Here is a 19,099-nt window from a genome sequence, read left to right on the forward strand (position 1 = left end):
CCATGATTTCCCCACCAGGCCCAGGTGGATGTGCCAGACAGCCCTTAAAAATGATAAGGTTCCCAGACCTTTTCTCCTGCTCAAGCCCCAGCTTCCCGTCATGACACTCGTCTCTCTCTTCTTCACCCTCCTGTCTTCTCTCCCCGAGCTTCCATCTCCAGAGCAAGAATTCCTTCCCCTTTTCCAGGCAGAGCAGTTCAGTCTCAGGACCCCTCCTATCTAAGACCCCCTCCTGAGGCCTGTCATTTCATAGCTCGAAACCTGTGTAAGGCATTTTGCTTTCCCAGAGGAGGCACCGCTCTGGCTTTTGCAGTGGCAATTGCCCCCTGCTACCAAACCTACCACACATCCTTATCATCAGGCGAGCCATGAGCCAGGGAGTATTCTCAAGGCTACAGAATAGAATGTGGCATGAAAACCTCAGTATACTTTTTACAAGTTTATAACACCAAACATGTGACATCAAATTAGACACTGCTTTGTTGCCACTGCTAAAAATTAAACACACATATTATATAACTTTTGTCGCTACTGGCCTGCCCCCATGTGCCTCAGTCTCGGGGGCAAGTCAGGAAGAAAGGAATCTTGTTGGCCAAGCACTTGGCAGCCACATGGCTCCTGGGCCTGCCAGTTCCCAGGGAGGCTGAGTCCTGGCAGCCTTCCCAGAAGCCTCGGTACGCCTGTGTCCCATGTCTATTCTTGCAGAGTCACCCACATTGGGACTAAAGAGACTTACTGACATTTCTGGACTTTTTTTTTCTTCGCATAAAAGCAAGCTAACGCATCAGCCCGATGCTGCCGCATTGATGGCTTTAAAAATTGTTTTCGATTTGACCGTGACCCTCAAACATAGACTTTCTCCGGGAAAAACAGCTGATGCTACCAGGCTCAGCCAAACCTGCCAGGAGCCCTCTTAACCCTGTATTAGCAGATGAGATCGGCCGTGTGAAGAGCAAAATAAACACAAGACTCCTAAGGAAGAGGTTCCAAGAAGAATATAGGTAACTCTGGTCCTTCACACGGCGCTCCAGGTGGTTGGACAGGACGACAGGGGCATAAGCTTTATTTTTTTTTTTTTTTTAATTTTTTAATGTTTATTTATTTTTGAGGGAGAAAGGGAGGGAGACAGAGCATGAGTGAGGGAGGGGCAGAGAGAGAGGGAGACATGGAATCTGAAGCAGGCTCTGGATCTGAGCTGTCAGCACAGAGCCCCACGTGGGGCTTGGTTCAACAAACCCCGAGATCATGAACTGAGCTTGGTTGGATGCTTAACCAACTGCATTTTCCACTGTGGGTCCCGTTATGGAAATCCCATGATTTCCCCACCAGGCCCAGGCCCTCCCAGGGGCATGAGCTTTAGATCTCATCCTGACTATACCCCAAAGCCACTCTGAGGCCCAGAGCATATCCTACGACCTGAGTCTCAATACCCTACTCTGAAAATAGAGATAATAACACCTACCGTGCTGGTGTGAAGATTGGAGAGATAGAAATGAAAGCACCTTATCATTTATAGCAGCAAGTGCTATTACACCGGTAACTAAATTTGACCTTTATTTTTAAAGTATTTATCGAGTACCTACTATGTACCTACCAGGCCCTGGACTCGACACTAGGGATACAGTGGGAGAAGGTCAGACCCAGTCTCTCGCCCATGGGACTTTAATTCTAGGGAGGAAAAACATGTAATGATACAGCTAATATGTTAATTAGTTACAATTGTGACGAGTGCTCCAGGGGGAAAAAAAGTATGGGATGCTGTGGAAATAGCAAACAAAGGTAGGTTGGCTGGAGTTGATTTCCTAAGGTTGGGCAGGGGCAGTGGGGCGTGTGGCTGACCACAGTGAGCATCACTGAAGCGGAGGCCTGAGTCAAGGGGGGGGATGGTGGGAGTAGCGTAGGGGGCCTTGGGACAGCTTCTCACGTGAGGACCCAGATGAGGCAGTTCTGAGGAGGGCCAAAGCAACTGGGCTTGAGCAAGCAAGAGGGAGAGAGCAAGAGGCAGGGCTGGAGGACACAGGATCATGGATTGGAGTCCTAAGATAAGTGGAAAATTATTATTTTTTTTTTAATTTTTTTTTCAACGTTTATTTATTTTTTTTGGGACAGAGAGAGACAGAGCATGAACAGGGGAGGGGCAGAGAGAGAGGGAGACACAGAATCGGAAACAGGCTCCAGGCTCTGAGCCATCAGCCCAGAGCCCGATGCGGGGCTCGAACTCACAGACCGCGAGATCGTGACCTGGCTGAAGTCGGACGCTCAACCGACTGCGCCACCCAGGCGCCCCAAGTGGAAAATTATTAAGATGTATGGGAAGATCCAGCTTTCATAGTAAATATGTCTGTCCGGCTGCTTTGAGGATGGGGCACTGGAGGGGGACCCACGCATAAACCTGCAGCAACAAATAAGAGGCTGTTGGTATAATTCAGACAAGAGACAGTGATATCTTAGACCAGGAATAACAGACCATCTACTGAAATGGCCCCGTGGCTTTGGCCCACCTCCTATGACAATGTTTCTCAAACTTGCCTGATGGTAGGAATCTATGAAGTTTGTTAAAATACAGGTTCCCAGGCTCCCTCTCTGGGGATCCCATTTTGGTGGTTCACGGGGGTGGGGGTGCCTGGGAATCTGTACTTTAAGCAAAGTTCTTCAGTGATTCTTTTTTTTTTTTAATGTTTATTTTTAAGTGACAGAGCAAGGGAGGGGCAGAGAGAGAAAGAGACAGAGGATCCGAGGCAGGGTCTGTGCTGACAACAGACAGCCCAATGCAGGGCTCGAACTCACGAGCCTTGAGATCACGACCTGAGCCGAAGTTGGACGCTTAACCGACTGACCCACCCAGGGGCCCCTCTCACTGATTCTTATTAAGCAAGTGTGTCCAGTGCTACCCTGCAGAATACCCCTGAGAAATATACCTTCCTTTCCCATGTAAAAGAAAACTGGTCCTAACAGGGGCTGTGCTTTTTATGACCCCCAACCAGTGGAGGATCTTGGTGTAAACTCTTAGTTCACATGATACTTTCCCTACTTGGAACTAAATCAAGCAAGAAGTGACACATGGTGACACAGCCAGAGTGACACTTTTAGTAGGACAACTCCCCCGCAGGTAATTCCTTAGGAATCCAGTCCATGATCCTGAGCAAAGTCTGTAAGCCCTGTGTCCTCCCGCCCCACCTCTTGCTCTCTCCCTCTTGTTTGCTCTGATATATTCAACATTCAGATTCTCTATACTGGTGTATTTTAAAGTGTGTTCCTTGAAATAGGAGGGGTTTTTTTTGTGTGTGTGTGCACTGATAGACATACAGCTGTCAAGAGAGGGAAGAAGCTCTTTGACTGCAGAAGCTTCTAGGGCCTTCTGGGACCGAGAGCAATGGAATGGAATGTTGGTCTAGTTCCACATTCTGTAAACGTCCCGCAGAACAGTGCATCTCCCCAGCCCATAAGCAGTTGAACTTGGGACTTTATCACTTGTCCCCAACCTCTGCCAGCTCCTTAGAGGAAAATATTGAGACCTCACAAGGATTGTGTCCTCGGAAAACTCTTTTCATACTGGCATAGTTGCACATTATCCAGTTGGAGTAAGAAGGAACCTGATCGCAGTCTGTCCAGTTATCCTCCCTATCGGCTCGCCTAAGACAAATTTCTATTCATTTATGGGGAAGCACACAGGAAAATGTGACTCAAAAGGGCAGTCAGAATCTGGAGCTGATAAACCATCTTAACGCAAGAAAGGGAAGGGAGAATGAATACTTCTGGGAAAACAAATGCCATTTAGGAAAGGTAAACGGGCCCTTAGGAGAACACATGGCATGTGTGGTGGTTTTGTGACCGTGTCTGGTCAGGTGGTCTCGTGTGCAGGGGATAAGAATCATTCTTTCCTGGTTGTGAAGCTGAAGATGACAGTTGAGTTCCTCTGGGGGGCTCTGCTGTTGGACGGATAAAGGGAGTTCAAGATAAAAGCCTCTTCCTACCTCTATTGTAATGCCTGCAGCTCAAAATAAGTTTTATGCCACGGTGGCATATGCTAGACCGCTTCAACACTAGAAACAAACTCATGAGAAATGAACTGGAGACTTATTCTTGATCCTTGTCTGCATCTGGAGCATCACGAATTGCAAGTTCCACTAGTCGGCCTCTTGAGTGCTTATGTGGTTTCCAGGCTGACTACAGTTCCAGTAAGAGTAAGATAAGCCTAGGGTATTTTTTTTTTTTTTGTAACGTTTATTTATTTTTGAGAGAAAGAGACAGAGCACAAGCTGGGGAGGGGCAGAGGGAGAGGGAAACAGAATCCAAAGCAGGCTCCAGGCTCTGAGCTCTCAGCACAGAGCCCAATGCAGGGCTCAAACTCACAAGGTGTGAGATCATGGCCTGAGCAGAAGTTGGATGCTTAACCAACTGAGCCGCCCAGGCACCACCCAGGCGCTGCCCACGCCCACCAGCCTAGGGTATTTAAAATATAACCTTTCTCCACCACCACACACACCCCTCAGAAGGCTCCCCCTGCCACACACAAACACAAGTCTGGAAGATTCTTGTGGACTTAGTTTGGGACAGAGAGGATAGGTGTATACAGTAGGAACACACACACATCTCCCGAGTGGTCGAATGGCTCCATTAACGTGGTTTTGAAGTCCCAGGTATGGGAGGGCCTATTGGGTTCTTTCTGATGTGAACTAGGGGCTGTGTGTGCAATTGTACACACATGCTGACATCAGTGTGGACTCCTCAGTGAAGTTAAGACGTTTGACCTGCACTCTCGTGCCACGAGTGTCAGGGGCAAAGGAGACCCTCCTTGGATATCATGTGTCATGTCCGAAAAGCATCACACCCAGCATTTGTCCCAGATGATGTATGATTTCAGAAAAGGCAAGTGTCCACGAAGGGCAGGGGGATGGCAGGGCAGGGTAACAGGAGAGAGTGAGGAACCAGTCAAATGCTCACATTCCATCTTGAGTATTGTAGAATAAGCTGGAGAGCCTCTGTGGTTGGGAACACAGAGTTCACTCATCTTTGCATGTTTGTCACTGACAAGAAAATTAAAACCTGCCATCCAGACTCTTCTCATTGGAATATGGAGTGGAATTCTTATTGTCCCAAGTTGGTGCACACTGTGCCTTCTCATTTCTGGCATGCACAAGTACAGTTTGTTTGGCCAAGTGTAGGCTGTTGAGTAATCTGTGAACTTCAGGTCAGAACTCACTCAATGGGGTGACCTAATCAATAGGATCAGGACCACAACTGAGCAAACGTCTGCTTCTGGGAGGAAAGACGCACCGGCACCCACTCTTACCAAATAATCATGCGATACAGAAGTACACAGGAAAATACACCAAACACCTTGGAATTTGTTTTTTGACAAAACATTGCAGAAGGTGAACTGTTGACCTGTATCCATCTTTATTTTGGTGCTACGACGTGTCTGTTCTTTATTTAAAGACTGTTCTTGGTACTTAGTTAATATTATATATTCCACATTGTGAAATAAGTTAAACAATGGGGAAATGATGTTTTTGGAGCAGCAACCTGTTTTCCTATAAAAGATAATTAAAAGATAATGAATCTAAGCATCTCTCTCCTAAAGAAATGGCTAAAATGTATTGGCAGTCAGTATGCAAATAGAGGGAATAAGGTTTCAAAGGCTCTATGGCGTCCTAAGAACTTCACCTTTGAAACAAGGTATTGAGTCTTCACATGTCTTTTCTGTTTCAGTCAGTCAGTCCACAAATATTTATCTGTCTACCGGATGGTAAGTGCTGGGTTGTGCTGAGTTACACTGATGAACGAGACAGAGAAAGACCAAACAAAGAGGAGATTAAGACAGGAACAGGGCAGGGATTCCTGTTTTTAATTAATTGAGAACTATTTAAAGCAAGGTAGTCCAGAACGACCTCTCCAGGGCTGTCCGTGACATTCAAACTGAAACCGAAGCAAATATAGTCTTTGAAGTCATTACGGGCAAGAAACCCCAGTGGGGTGGATGCGTGCTAGGGGGCGAGAATCAAAACTGAGCCTGGAGAGGAAAACTGGAAGTCACTGCTGGGTTTTAAAAAGGGAAAGGACAGGATCGGGCCACACAGGGTGGGGGAAGGGGAAGCAAGGAAATGAGCTCCCGAGTGTTTCTGCATAGGTCCTGGCGGAGCCGCAGAAGGCTTACATGCGGTGGTAGTAGAAAGGGTGATAGCAGAGAGATTTAGAATATACTTTGAGGTGGAGTCAACAGGGCTCAAAAATAATTTGATGTGGGGATGGGGCTGAGAAAAAGAGAGGGATGATCCAGGACTCCTAGTTTCTGGTTTAGGATCATTTCCCTTAGTTAACTCCCTTCAAGGCTCTTACCACAATGAAAGCAACTTAAGCCATTCTCTCGTTATTTTATTTATGTGCTTATTCTGTGTGTCTAGAATAATCCTGTCCAACAGAAAAGTAATGGAAGCCACATACGTAATTTTAAGTTTACTAGTAGCCACATTAAAAAAAAAGGTGAAATTAATTTTAATGACATTTTACTTAATTCAATCTATCTAGAATATTATTTCAGCAAGCAATCAGTATAAAAATTAATGACAAATCTCACAGGTGTTTTGCAGTACATTTGAATGTATTTTATGTTGACAGCACATCTCACTCAATTCAGACTAGCCACACCGTGGGTCCCTAAAACTCACCTGTGGTTAGTGGCTATGTTCTAGACAATGCACATCTAGTATGAGCCACCAAGGGTAAGTCCATTCGGTCTAGTTCCTCTTTATCTCCTGCAACTGAAACATCCAGTGGCACCCAGTGAGTATTTGATATATTGTGGACGAGTGAATGAATGTCTGATGTTGGGGACTTATTCGAGGCAGTAGTTTTGGGGGTGGGGATCAAAGCTTCTACTTTGGACTGATTCTGTCTGAGGTATATCCGAGGCCTCTAAGTAGAGAAGTCAAGAAAAGAAGTAGATATGAAAGTGTGGGACCAAGAAGAAAAAAGAACTGGGTGGAGATGTAAATCAGGCACCTTGATGGGTAAACCCAAGGGCATTGTGGTGGATTATCTTGGAGAAGAGCACAGAGCAAAGAAAGGGCCCAGGACCTCATTCCCAGAGGTAAGAACATTTACATGTTAAGCGAGAGAAGAGGAAAATCAGGAAAGTGTGGCGGTGCCAACAATTTATAAGAGTAAGTGATTCAAGGAGAAAGGAGTGATAACTCTGCTGAGAGGTCAGGTATTAAAGAAAAAAAAAAAAGGTAGGAACATTGAGATCTTAACAACAATCTTACCACACATTCTACAGTCACGATCTCTTTTAAGCCCTCTTTACAATGCTTTGAGTCAAAAGGAGATTTTTTTTTTTTTTTTTTTACTACAAAGAAATTTGGCCTCCAAAAGGTCAAGAAGCCTAACTAGTTTATGAAAGAACCAGATCTAGACCCTAAGACTCTTGGTCCATCGTTATTTACAGAACATATTTTAAAGCACTGGGCAAAACAAGAAACCATGGAGGTTTATAGAAAAAGAGTGACTATCTGTGACTTCGCCAGGTCTAGCTAGGTGTTTTGAGAATACATGTACATTTGGCATCATCTTCCAAGTATGGGGCTGGGCCAAGATTACATGATTAGGATTTCTTGGGAGATCCGTAAGTGCCTTCTGCCCTTCATTTATAACACCTAGAATTCTTACCACGCTGTTGGTCATAGGACCCTATTTCTCAGCCTATCTTAGGCAATGCAATAATACTACCTCTGTGCCGTAATGTAAATTAATAACTTCATTCAAGAAAAAGATCACCTGCAAACATTCTTCAAGTGTGTTGCTATAGGTAAATTAAGCTTTATTTGCTGCCTTTCAAAACACAGAAAGAAGGAAATGCTCTAGTTTAAACTCTATGGCTAATAGTTGCATGACCTTGAATAAGACCTTTTCTGTGCCTCGTTGTTCTTATCGACAGAACAGGGAAGTTAAATCAGATGATCTGTAGTTCTTAAGATAACTTATGACTTAATGTTATAGTTAATCAGCATTAACTTTGTCCAGATATTGAACTTCCAATTTGATCAGTGTGTGAAGATCATCCCAAAGGAAGTCAAGAAATTTAGGAATGAATTCCAAATGCACCACCAGATAGACATGTAATCAGGCGACAGGGAATAATCTCTTTCGTCTTATGTTAATGGCATAACAACTCTCCTCATCATTTCTCGGGGTTTGTTTGGAGGACTGAACCAGGTAAATCACGTGAATATGTTTCATAATCTGTACAGTAGGAGAGAAATTAGAAGTGTAATTACTGTTACAATAGATCTTTGAAACACTGAGTTATCATTCCCAACAAGTATCAGGCTGCGTCCCTGTCACTGATCCTTAGGGCATGTGACGTTACTTTACTTATGATGGGTTTTGGTATTGGAATACTCTCACTGTGAGAAAGGAGACCACTGTAGGATCTGATCTCCAGAGAGCGCCTATCTTTGAACGTTTACAAGAACACAATGGGATACACCAAAAAGAAACAAGAAAGAAAGTGGGAAGGAGGGAATTCGCGGGCAGAAGAGGAAGAAAGGCAAAGGCAAGGTCGAGTTCGGGAAATCAAAGGCGAGTCCAAAGAAGTAGCAACGATTGGGAGGGGTAGTGGGAACCGCAGGGCAGGAGCCGGAGTCAGTTAGTTGAGGGGCACGGGTGGTGGCGAATGAGTGGCTAGTCCGGTGACTGGCCAAAGCGGGCACCCGGGCGGAGGAGGGGGAACAGGAGGGTGGGGCTTGGCGAAGGGCAAAGGCAGGGCAAGACTTAAAAGGGAGATGACCCCAGCTAGTTGATGCCACCAGTGACTCCAGACGCCCCGGGCGAGGGGACCCCACGAGGGGCCGCGGCGGGAAAGGCCCGCCGCTGGGGCAGCCTCGCGAGGCAGGCGCTCGCAGGCGAGAGGGAGAGCCGAGGAGCGCCCGGCAGCCGCGCCACCATGTGCGAGCTGTACAGCAAGCAGGACACCCTGGCGCTGAGGAGGAAGCACATCGGGTGAGGGCTCGGTAACTAGCGCCAGGGGCGGGGAGCCGAAGCGGGGCAGGTAGCGGGCGAGCAAGAACACGGCGCGCCGAGGCCCCCCGGGGCGGTGGCCCGCCAAGCGCGAGACGCCGCTGCCCGGCAGCGGCACCTGCGCACTCGCGCCGCAGCCCGCCCGCCGCGCCAGCGACCGGTGCCCGCCGCGCCTCCGCCGGGAGGGAACGCCGCCAGCCTGCTCCCGCGCAGTCCGGGCGCTCTGCCCCCCGCCGCTGCCTGGGAGCTGCCGGCGGCTGCGAGAGTTGTCCCACGAGGGTTAATAGATCTAGGAGGGGAACTATTCCAGGGATGGGGGCTGAGACGGAGATGGGTAGCCCTGCGCCAAATCCCACCAACCCGAAAGCTCTCAAAACTGTGAACTCAAAGATATTTAAAAAAAAAAATTTTTTTTATCTTTATTTATTTTTCAGAGAGAGAGAGACAGAGTTTGAGCTGGGGAGGAACAGAGAGAGACAGACAGACAGAATCCCAAGCGGGCTCCAAGCTCTAACCTGTCAGCGCATAGCCCATTCTCCGGGCTCAGACTCACCAACCCGAAGATCATGACCTGAGCCTGAGCAGAAGTCGGGTGTTTAACCGACTGAGCCACCCAGGCACCCCTCAAAAATATTTTCGACAGTGGCTATGAAAACAAACTAATTCTGACAACTTTTGTTTAAAGTGAACTTTTTCTTCTTGCTTGCGTGGTTAGGAGATAAAGGGTTAATCCAGCCAGAAGAAAACCTTAAGACACTTTGTTAAGGGTAAAATAAGCTGTGCCCTCATTACAATGAAAAAATGCAATGTTCTTTCCAGTCTCCTTTTGCTTTGCGCGTGTTATAAACGACTCGGTAAAATACCGGTAAGCGTACAGCACTGAATGTTAGGTCAGACCTGGGCTCTGGTCCTAGTAGGGTGTCATGTTACCTGTGTGACCTCTGTCAGATTACTTTAATTTCCTCTTCTGTGGGAGTAGAAATAACATTCTGCTTCACAGCAGTGAGCAAGTGAGATTAATAAGCATGATCTGGTTTCTAAAAAGGCACATGTAAATATAGATGATGATTGTGGCCACTGTAAAATCAAAGGCCTGCAATACTCACATGTAATTAACAAGCACTGTCATGGGTAAACTTGAGAGAAGACTAGGGACGCAAGAAAGAAAAGAACTAGTATCTACTTCTGAGAAATGCTAGGCGGTTGCTCCTACTGGTCTCCTGGTCTCAACCCAGACGTTTCTAGATGGCCTGTTGGGAGATTGCTTGGAAGGAACTCTCTCAACCCGGCATAGCGGAAGCCAAAATGGTCCCATTCCTCCCTCATTACTCAATCACCCCCTTGTCTTTTTCTGTTAGTTTTCAATCCTATATAATTAGATTCCAGGGAAAAGCCAATGGTTTCTAGTGTAAGCAGAAGAAATTTTGGGAAAGGAGGAATATCACCATGGACAGCCCTGAAGAATTTTACCTGAAGTCTGAGTGCAACGTGTAAAGTACCGTTAGCAAGGGAGGATGAAGTCTGCAGTTACTAGCCCACACTCATGACAAAGGTTTCCTTTGGCTTTTAACGGGGAGTATAAACTAACAGTTGGGTTTGAGCTAATAAGAAATTCTCATTAAATATTAGTTTCCTTTTAACTGATGATGCTTAATCTGAGGCAATTTTAAATTAAGATTACCTATATATAATAATTAAAATACTTTAAAAAAATTTTTTTAACGTTTATTTATTTTTGAGACAGAGAGAGACAGAGCATGAACAGGGGAGGGGCAGAGAGAGAGGGAGACACAGAATCTGAAACAGGCTCCAGGCTCTGAGCTGTCAGCACAGAGCCCAACGCGGGGCTCAAACTCACGGACCGTGAGATCATGACCTGAGCTGAAGTCGGACGCTTAACCGACCAAGCCACCCAGCCGCCCCAATAATTAAAATACTTTCTAAAGTAAAGTATTTTACTTTACTTATATGCAATAAGTAAAATACTTTCAATTTAATATGTAAGCATTTCGTTACCTTCCAAAATACCTCCAATGCATGTGGCACTTTTTTGTGCATGCGAAATCACCAAAATAAAAATAATATATTCTATTTTACTTTCTACATATCCATAGAGCTAAAATAAAAAAAAAAAACTTTCGTGATGTTTCTATGTTACTAAAATGTATACTCCAGGCATTCTAAAATTTATATTCCAATCATCCAAGTAACCCAAAATATGGATGACTTTTTATTATGCTCAAAATAATGGATTAAGGGATTAGAAGGATAATTGGATTTCATTATTTAAGAATGGAAAATCCATTTGATACAGGACAAGTACCACTCAAAAGACATGGGAATGGTCTCCTATAAAATCTGTTTTATAGTATTTAATACCAATTTATTTATATTTCGCTTTTAGTGCTATTGATTTCTTATCAATTAGACCAGAAAGGGAGAGGGAGAAAACAAGCAGATACTGACTTGGGCTATGGTATTAGGACAGTCTACTATCAAATTCAGGGTTTTTTTTCACTTGTTGGCTGTGTAATCTTGAACAAGTGTCTTGATTTTTCTGAGCCTCAGTTTCCTCACCTGTAAAAATGAGAATGATAATAACCCTATTTCATATGATTGTCGGGAGGATTAAATATTTGTAATATTTATCAGTTCCTGAACATAGTCAACCTCAAAAAAAAAAAAGTTTTTTGTTTTTTTTTGTTTTTTTTTTCTGGTAGAACGAAACTTCCCAAAGGAAAATGAGTTATTGGTTGGTATAATTAGAGCTGTCAGAGTTGATCCACGTGCTTCTAAACCGAGTTGTCAAATCATGGCAAATTTCATATAACAAATACATGAAATATATGAGCAGGGTCACGAATGGGGGATTAAGGTGAAAGGTTCCAGGCTAATGTGAAAAAAATTTTTTTAAATGTATGTCACCCAGGTTGTGTTTCTCTTTCCTTTATGTAACTGTAATTTTCCACTGATCATGACCTTCACTGAAAAGGAAAAACACTGAGCAGTCCTTCCAGACCAACGTGTTTCCTTTCATTATCTCTAGGCCCTCATGCAAAGTGTTCTTTGCTGCGGATCCCATCAAAATAGTGCGAGCCCAGGGGCAGTACATGTTTGACGAGAGAGGTGAACAGTACCTGGACTGCATCAACAACGTGGCGCACGGTACATGTCCTGTCTTTGTTGTGCCTTGAAGGATGCGTTTGTGGAGGAAGGCAGACAGAGCACCACTGATAGGTGTCGCAGGAATTGCAATGGCTGCAGCTCCTTGGCTGAATGGGGTCAGTCGTCCCCGCCAGGAAAAGTTACGGAGCAACGTGGGAGAGAAGGAAGCTCAACTTTTTCTTTTTCTCTTTTTCTTGCTTCAGAATCCCCCTCACTGCCCAGGAATTTAAAATTGTGATTTCTTTGTTTGTTTGTTTGCTTTGTCTTCTAAATTCTAGTGGGACACTGTCACCCGGAAGTGGTCACGGCTGCCCTGAAACAGATGGAACTTCTAAACACAAATTCTCGATTCCTTCATGACAATATTGTTGAGTATGCCAGGCGCCTTTCAGCAACCCTGCCGGAGACGCTCTCTGTTTGCTATTTTACAAACTCAGGGTATGTTTCGAAGTTTCCCACCCACCCCCATTCCCACTCATCTCTTTGTTTACTCTCTCACACGTATCTTTCTTTTTGATTTGTGGTGGAGCGCAGATGTCTAAAAAGTTTTTCTGAGATTCTTGCCACTTATTAAGTGAACACACACGGGGGCCCTGATGGTCCGGTTTTCTTCTGCTTTTGCTCCATGAGCTTGTGGACGGCATGCTCCGGGGGTTTTTGGCACAGCCACTGATGATTAACATGTGCATGTCACTCAGCTTTTTATTACCAGGGCTTCCCTTGGTGAAAGGTAAGGAAAGCATATCTAGAATGCTTTAGTATCCCTAAAGGAGAGACACCTGGGTTGTAACCCTGGCAAAAATATCCAAGCTGGTTCTCACGTGACAAAACCTAACCAGTCATATGACACTCACCTCTTCAGACACTAGAGGAAGCAGCTAAAAAAATCGATAGGGACCCCCTGCCTGGGTCGTTCAGCCTCTTAAGCCTCGGATTCTTGATTTCTGCTCAGTCATGACCTCATGTTCTGGTGAGTTGGAGACCCACATCCTGCGGAGCCTGCATGGGATTCTCTCTCCCTCTCTCTCTCTCTCTCTCCCCCTCTCTCTCTGCCCCTCCCCTGTTCACCCTGTCTCTCTCAAAATAAATAAATAAAACAGTTAAAAAAATTTTTTTTAAATAAAGGAGCTCCTGGGTGGCCCAGTCGGTTAAGCATCCGACTTCAGCTCTGTATAAACAGCTCAGAGCCTGGACCCTGCTTCAGATTCTGTGTCTCCCTCTCTGCCCTCCCCCACTCATACTCTGTCTCTCTTTCTCTCAAAAGTAAATAAACATTTAAAAAAAAATTTTTTAAATCAATAAGGCCTGGACAGTTTTTTTGAAGCACAAATAATGGATTTCAGCAAAGAAGGAATTCTACTAAACGGATATAACTTTTTAAGACTTTTGTTAAAATTTTTTTTAATGTTTACTTATTTTTTGAGAGAGAAATAGAGGGTGAGCAGGGGAGGGGCAGAGAGAGAGGGAGACACAGAATCTGAAGCAGGCTCCAGGCTCTGAACTGTCAGCATAGAGCCCGACATGGGGATCGAACTCACGAACCGTGAGATCATAACCGGAGCTAAAGTTGGATGCTTCACTGACTGAGCCACCCAGGCGCCCCTGTAAAACTTTTGATTGACTTGTTTTCTTAGGCAATTAAACATTTCCCTAACACAAACACAAAAAAAGGAAGGACTAAATTCAAAAGAATAGATATGTTCCAACTTTTAAGTTCCGTAAATTCAAGTTATTCTGTATCCACTCTATGGAATATTCTGCAGATGTTAAAAATATGTTTTTGAAAATACATTTATAGTGACATGTGAAAAGCTCACAATGCAATATTATATTGGGCGGAGACCTGTACATACAGCATTAAACTCATATTTTAAAAATTATGTGTATGTATATATGATTAAAACTATTAGAAATTCTGTAAATGTTTGATCATCTGATACTGTGATTCACATTTCTCTTTTCAATGAGATTTTAAAACCAATTTTGTAGGCAGAAGATCATTCCTTTTTCTTTGTAAAGAATGAAGACATTTTAGGATCCAATTTGTTGCTATAAAGCATTTCTTTGCCTTCAATGAATTAAATACCATAATATTTGCCTTTCACTTCTAAAGAATCCTACACTGTCAAAAAGCGATTGCTTCCAACAGCACTGTCACCAGAGACTGGAGGCAGCAGAGCCTGGGATGGTACAAAGCATAATCCTGAAGTTAAACGGTCTGAATGCTGGCTCTACCTCTTATTAGCTGTGAGAGCTCAGAGAGCTCCTTAACCTCTCTGAGGCATTGCTTCATCCATACAAAGGAGACAGCAGCCCCCGCCATACAGAGGAGTTCTGAGAATAAATGCAACCAAAACACTCCATATGATGTCTGGCAGAGAGCAAACATCCCACAAATGATTATTTTCTTCCTCTGTGTCTCAGTAGTATATTTAGACTGCCCAAAACCAGAAAGAAAAATTATGATCTTCATTTTATCAATGAAGAGCTGATCAAATATTGGGTCAGTAGAACTTAGTTTTGTGGTCCAGTTAAGGGGCTGTCGCACTGCCATTCCTCCGAGATGAGGCTTAACGTGGGCTTCCTGACATCCTCCAAGTCCGCCACCTACTAATGTGGCTGAACTAGGCTGAAATTTGAACTGAGCAGCATATCCTTTGAATTGGGTTTCTTCTGTGTGTCTCATTCCTTATTGAAAACCTCTGGGGAACTTGTATTAGAAGGATGAAGTGAGATTTGCTGGGTGAGCAAGACTGAAGGGGAAAGAGAGGACTGCAACTTACTTCTCCATCCATTTCTGAATAACCGGGATCTTACAACTTTGGTAATGAACATTTTGAAACATTTTTCTTTTGAAGCTTATGTCATGTTGATCCCTGTCTCTGTGTTATCTTAGATCTGAAGCCAATGACTTAGCCTTACGCTTGGCTCGGCAGTTCAGAGGCCACCAAGATGTGATCACTCTTGACCAGTAAGTTTTGGATGCAAGACTTCTAAGCAAGAAGCTCCTTCAGACACAAAATCGTATTGGTCCTGTCCATACCAAATACCACAAGCCCATGTGGAGGAAGGTGGCACAATGATTTTTATTCTGTATTAAGGTATCAAGGCCAGCTTAGGCCTGGAGAATACCTAATTCTGTTGAAGTTCCTGCAAACGGGGGAGGATCTCTTGGATGCTGTGGTCCTGGCTAATGGGCTTTGCATGAATCAGGGCTTGCTTTTTACACATTAACTGTTTGTTGAGCCACCACACTGCATAACTCAATTGTTCTCAAAATAAAAACATAACTGATGTCTTAAAACTCTATACATTCTCATCATTATTGTGATTATCCACTATAATTAATTTAAAAGATAATGATTTAGGGCAAATTAAAAAAAAAATTAATGTTATTTATTTATTTTTGAGAGAGAAAGAAAGCACAAGCTAGGGAGGGACAGAGAGAGAGAGGGAGACACAGAAACCCAAGCAGGCTTCAGGCTCCAAGCTGTCAGTGCAGAGTTCAGCGCTGGGCTCTAACTCACGAACCTTGAGGTCATGACCTGAGCTGAAGTTGGATGCTTAACCAACTGAGCCACCCAGGGACCCCAACAATTTAGGACAAATTTCTTATTTTAGAAACCACGTAAAAAATAGTACTTTCTCCTTAGTTTGTGACTATTAACAGTCATTTAATCTCACCTTCTAAACATGAATTTTTACATTTAAACAAGAAAGCTGACAACCTCCATTCCTTATTAAGATTTTTTTCTTTTAATTTTTTTCTACTTCTCCACTAATATCAGACGCAGAAGCTTAAATTGAACTTCTTCTTCATTTCTTGCCCTTATACAGGCTTCTCTTGTTTTATGTGCTGAGTGGCATATTCATTTTCTATTGTTGCTATAACAGATGACCACAGATTTAGTGGTTAAAGCAACACAAATGTATTCTCTCACAGAGAGAATAGGTCAGAAATCCAAAATGGGTCTCATGGGGCCAATATCAAGGTGTCAACAGAACTGTGCTCCTTCTGAAGGCTCCTTCTGTTTTCTTGCCTTGCTGGGCTTCAAGAGACTGCCTGCATTCCTTGCTTGGAGTCCCTCCCTTCCACCGCCCTGCCCCCCCTTCCATCCTCAACCTCTGAACACCAACCCCCTGCCTCCTCCTTTCACTTGTAAAGACACCTGTGATTACATTGACTCTCCAGGATTATCTCTCCATCTCAAGATTCTTAATTTATTCACATCTGCAAGGTTCCCTTTGCCATGTATCATATTCCTAGGTTCCAAGGACTAGAATGTGGGCATCTGGGGGCGGGCGGGGCGGGGGGTGCATTGTTCTGCCTACCACAGTTGATTTGTTGGTTCTTTTTAAATTTCCATTCTCCCTCACCTATAGGCAGCTATTCTAATGTGTCTAGTGTATATCTTTTATTTTTGTGTTCTTATATATTATATTTTGTGAATCTGTTTTAATTTTATAAAAATTGTCATAGATCTTTTTCTGTTTCAAACTTTCCCCTCAGCACTGTTTCAAGACTATATTGCTGGATGTCCATCTATTTTTCTAATCCAGTGTGGTCTGATAGAAATATGTGAGCCACATAGGACATTTAAATTTTTCCAGTAGCCAATATATTTGCAAATATCATTCCAATAGTTAATCAATGTAAGATATATTGAGATTTTTCTCTTTTTCTTAAAAAATTTTTAACATTTATTTATTTTTGAGGGAGAGAGAGACACACAGAGCTTGAATGGAGGAGGGTCAGAGAGAGAGGAAGACAGAGAACCCAAAGCAGGCTTCAGGCTGTGAGCTGTCAGCACGGAGCCTGATGTGGGGCTCGAACTCATAAATGGTGAGATCAGACCTGAACCGAAGTCAGATGCTGAACAGACTGAGCCACCCAAGTGCCCCTCTTTTTTCATATTTTAAATCTTTAAATCCAGTGTATGTTTTACACTTACTGCACATCTCAATTCAGAGCCAATGCATTTTAGGTGCTCAGTAGCTACATGTGGTTCCCCCCACTGATGGATACTGTCACTGTCCATTGCTCCTAGCTACCACAAGTAGGTCTGCAATGAGCATCCTTGTACATGTGCCCTTATGGACCTTTCTAAGAAGTGCTTAGGGATAAACACCCAGAAACAGGATTGCTAGTCCATAGGGGTACTGTGGTCCTAATGTGATTAAATACTACCAGATCAGTTTCCAGAATGGTTGCAACACTCTACACAGTGCATGAAATTTTCCATTTCCCTCTATCCCCACCAAAACCTAATAGTATTCTGCTTTCTCATTTTTTTTCTAATTTTGGCCAGTCCAGTGACTATAAAATGATATCAACGTTGTCTTAACTTTGCAGCTTTCTAATGATGAGTTTGAGTATCTCTTCATAAACTTACATGCATTTGTGATTTCTCTTCTGAGAATTACTTGTTCATGTTCTTTGCCCATTTTTCTGTTGGGGTTCCCATCCTTTTCTTGTTGGTTTGTGTTTACTTGTATTGTCTAGATCAAAAGATCTCAACCTTGACTGTGTCTTAAAATTACCTAGGAAATTTCTTTAAATGCCAGTGCCTGGGCCCCATCCCAGACCAAGTAAAGAAAATCAGAAGTATATATTTTTAAGTTTCCCAAGTGATTCTACTATGCAGGCAGAGTTAAGAACCACCATAGAGTTAATCTCTTTTAGTTTGAGACATTTCAAATATCCTTTCCTGCCCTATCATCTGTCTTTTAGCTTTGTCCATGATATCCTTCAACAGGAATCTTTAATTTTGATCAAATCAAATAGATAAAATTTTCATTGTACAATTTGTGTCTTCTAAGTTTTGCTAATATCTCTCCCTCTACACCCACTGCACTCCCCATATCATGAAAATGTTCTTCATTTTCTTCTGCTGCCTTGTATGAAATCCACCTGGTGTCCACTGTGTTACATTTATGTGTGGATGTGTCTCTGAGGTCCTTTTCTGCCCCAGTCTTCTCCTTGTTCTTATTCTGCATACTAACTTTATTACTATGGCTTTGTAGCATGCGTTAATCTATGCTAAGGGAAGTCTTCTCTCTTTGTTTTATCTATTCCTGGGCTTTTTAAAATTTCTTTTCCAGATCTCTTAATTATGCCTTTGGGAAAGAAACAGAAAAGGGTATATTATAGCCACCTGTATTTCAAGTGAGAGAAAGGAATCTCATAGCCACTTGGCTACCTCTCAATCTGAGTTCTTCTTGAAGAGATCTCATGCTCTTCCTGACTTGTATTTGGCCAGCCTATGCAATCAGACATCCCACAGAAACCATTCCAGACAGAAACACAGCCCATTCTGGGATATGAAGTTATTTTTAAAATTTACTAGAATGTAACTGTCAAATACATTTAAAGAATACATACTTACAAAGTTTTTCATGAAGCTATAGAAAATAATTTTTTACATGTAGACAATATAATTTAGTACATCTAATATCATCCTAAGAAATTAAGGGTTTTTTTCCTGTTGAAAAAAAAATTGTCTATGAGGACACATACTTGGTTTCCTATGTGTTTTATTACATGAATAAGGAGAACTGGACAAATTAAATGGCCAGTCTTGCCATGAAAACTTAGATCCTGTAGAATTAAATCTGGCACCAAGGTTTAGATTCTCCCTGGATGATTAGGAATACTGGTTTTCATATACTACAAAACATCCTTTGCTAAGTGATTTTGGTTACTGTTCTTTTTCTTTTCAGTGCTTACCATGGTCACCTATCATCTTTAATTGAGATCAGTCCATACAAATTCCGAAAGGGCAAAGATGTCAAGAAAGAATTTGTGCATGTGGTAAGTATCTTAGAATCCAAGAATCAGAAAGTTAGAACTGGAAGAATGCCTAGTGATAATCCAGTCCGATCCTTTCATCAAAATAAAACTATGAAAAAGAAACTA

At 43.2% G+C, this 19,099-nt stretch overlaps 1 protein-coding gene across 5 annotated transcripts in view; it reads left to right on the top strand.

The window, feature by feature from the left end:
- Positions 1-743: 743 nt before the first annotated feature.
- The window catches only part of ETNPPL (ethanolamine-phosphate phospho-lyase), a 53,169-nt gene continuing 34,813 nt past the window's right edge, over positions 744-19,099 (top strand). For 2 of the 5 annotated variants that reach the window (XM_045470847.1, XM_045470818.1), the window contains exons 1-5: positions 8,769-9,000; positions 12,065-12,183; positions 12,462-12,621; positions 15,080-15,154; positions 18,904-18,994. In XM_045470847.1, the coding sequence (XP_045326803.1) occupies positions 8,801-9,000; positions 12,065-12,183; positions 12,462-12,621; positions 15,080-15,154; positions 18,904-18,994 (645 nt within the window). In that variant the 5' untranslated portion in view covers positions 8,769-8,800. Of the gene's footprint in view, positions 1,002-8,766; positions 9,001-12,064; positions 12,184-12,461; positions 12,622-15,079; positions 15,155-18,903; positions 18,995-19,099 lie in introns of those variants that run through there. The other 3 variants (XM_045470835.1, XM_045470826.1, XR_006710696.1) reach the window with 3 other exon arrangements.

Source organism: Leopardus geoffroyi, chromosome B1 (genome assembly GCF_018350155.1).
Source record: "Leopardus geoffroyi isolate Oge1 chromosome B1, O.geoffroyi_Oge1_pat1.0, whole genome shotgun sequence".
NCBI classification, from domain to species: domain Eukaryota; kingdom Metazoa; phylum Chordata; class Mammalia; order Carnivora; family Felidae; genus Leopardus; species Leopardus geoffroyi.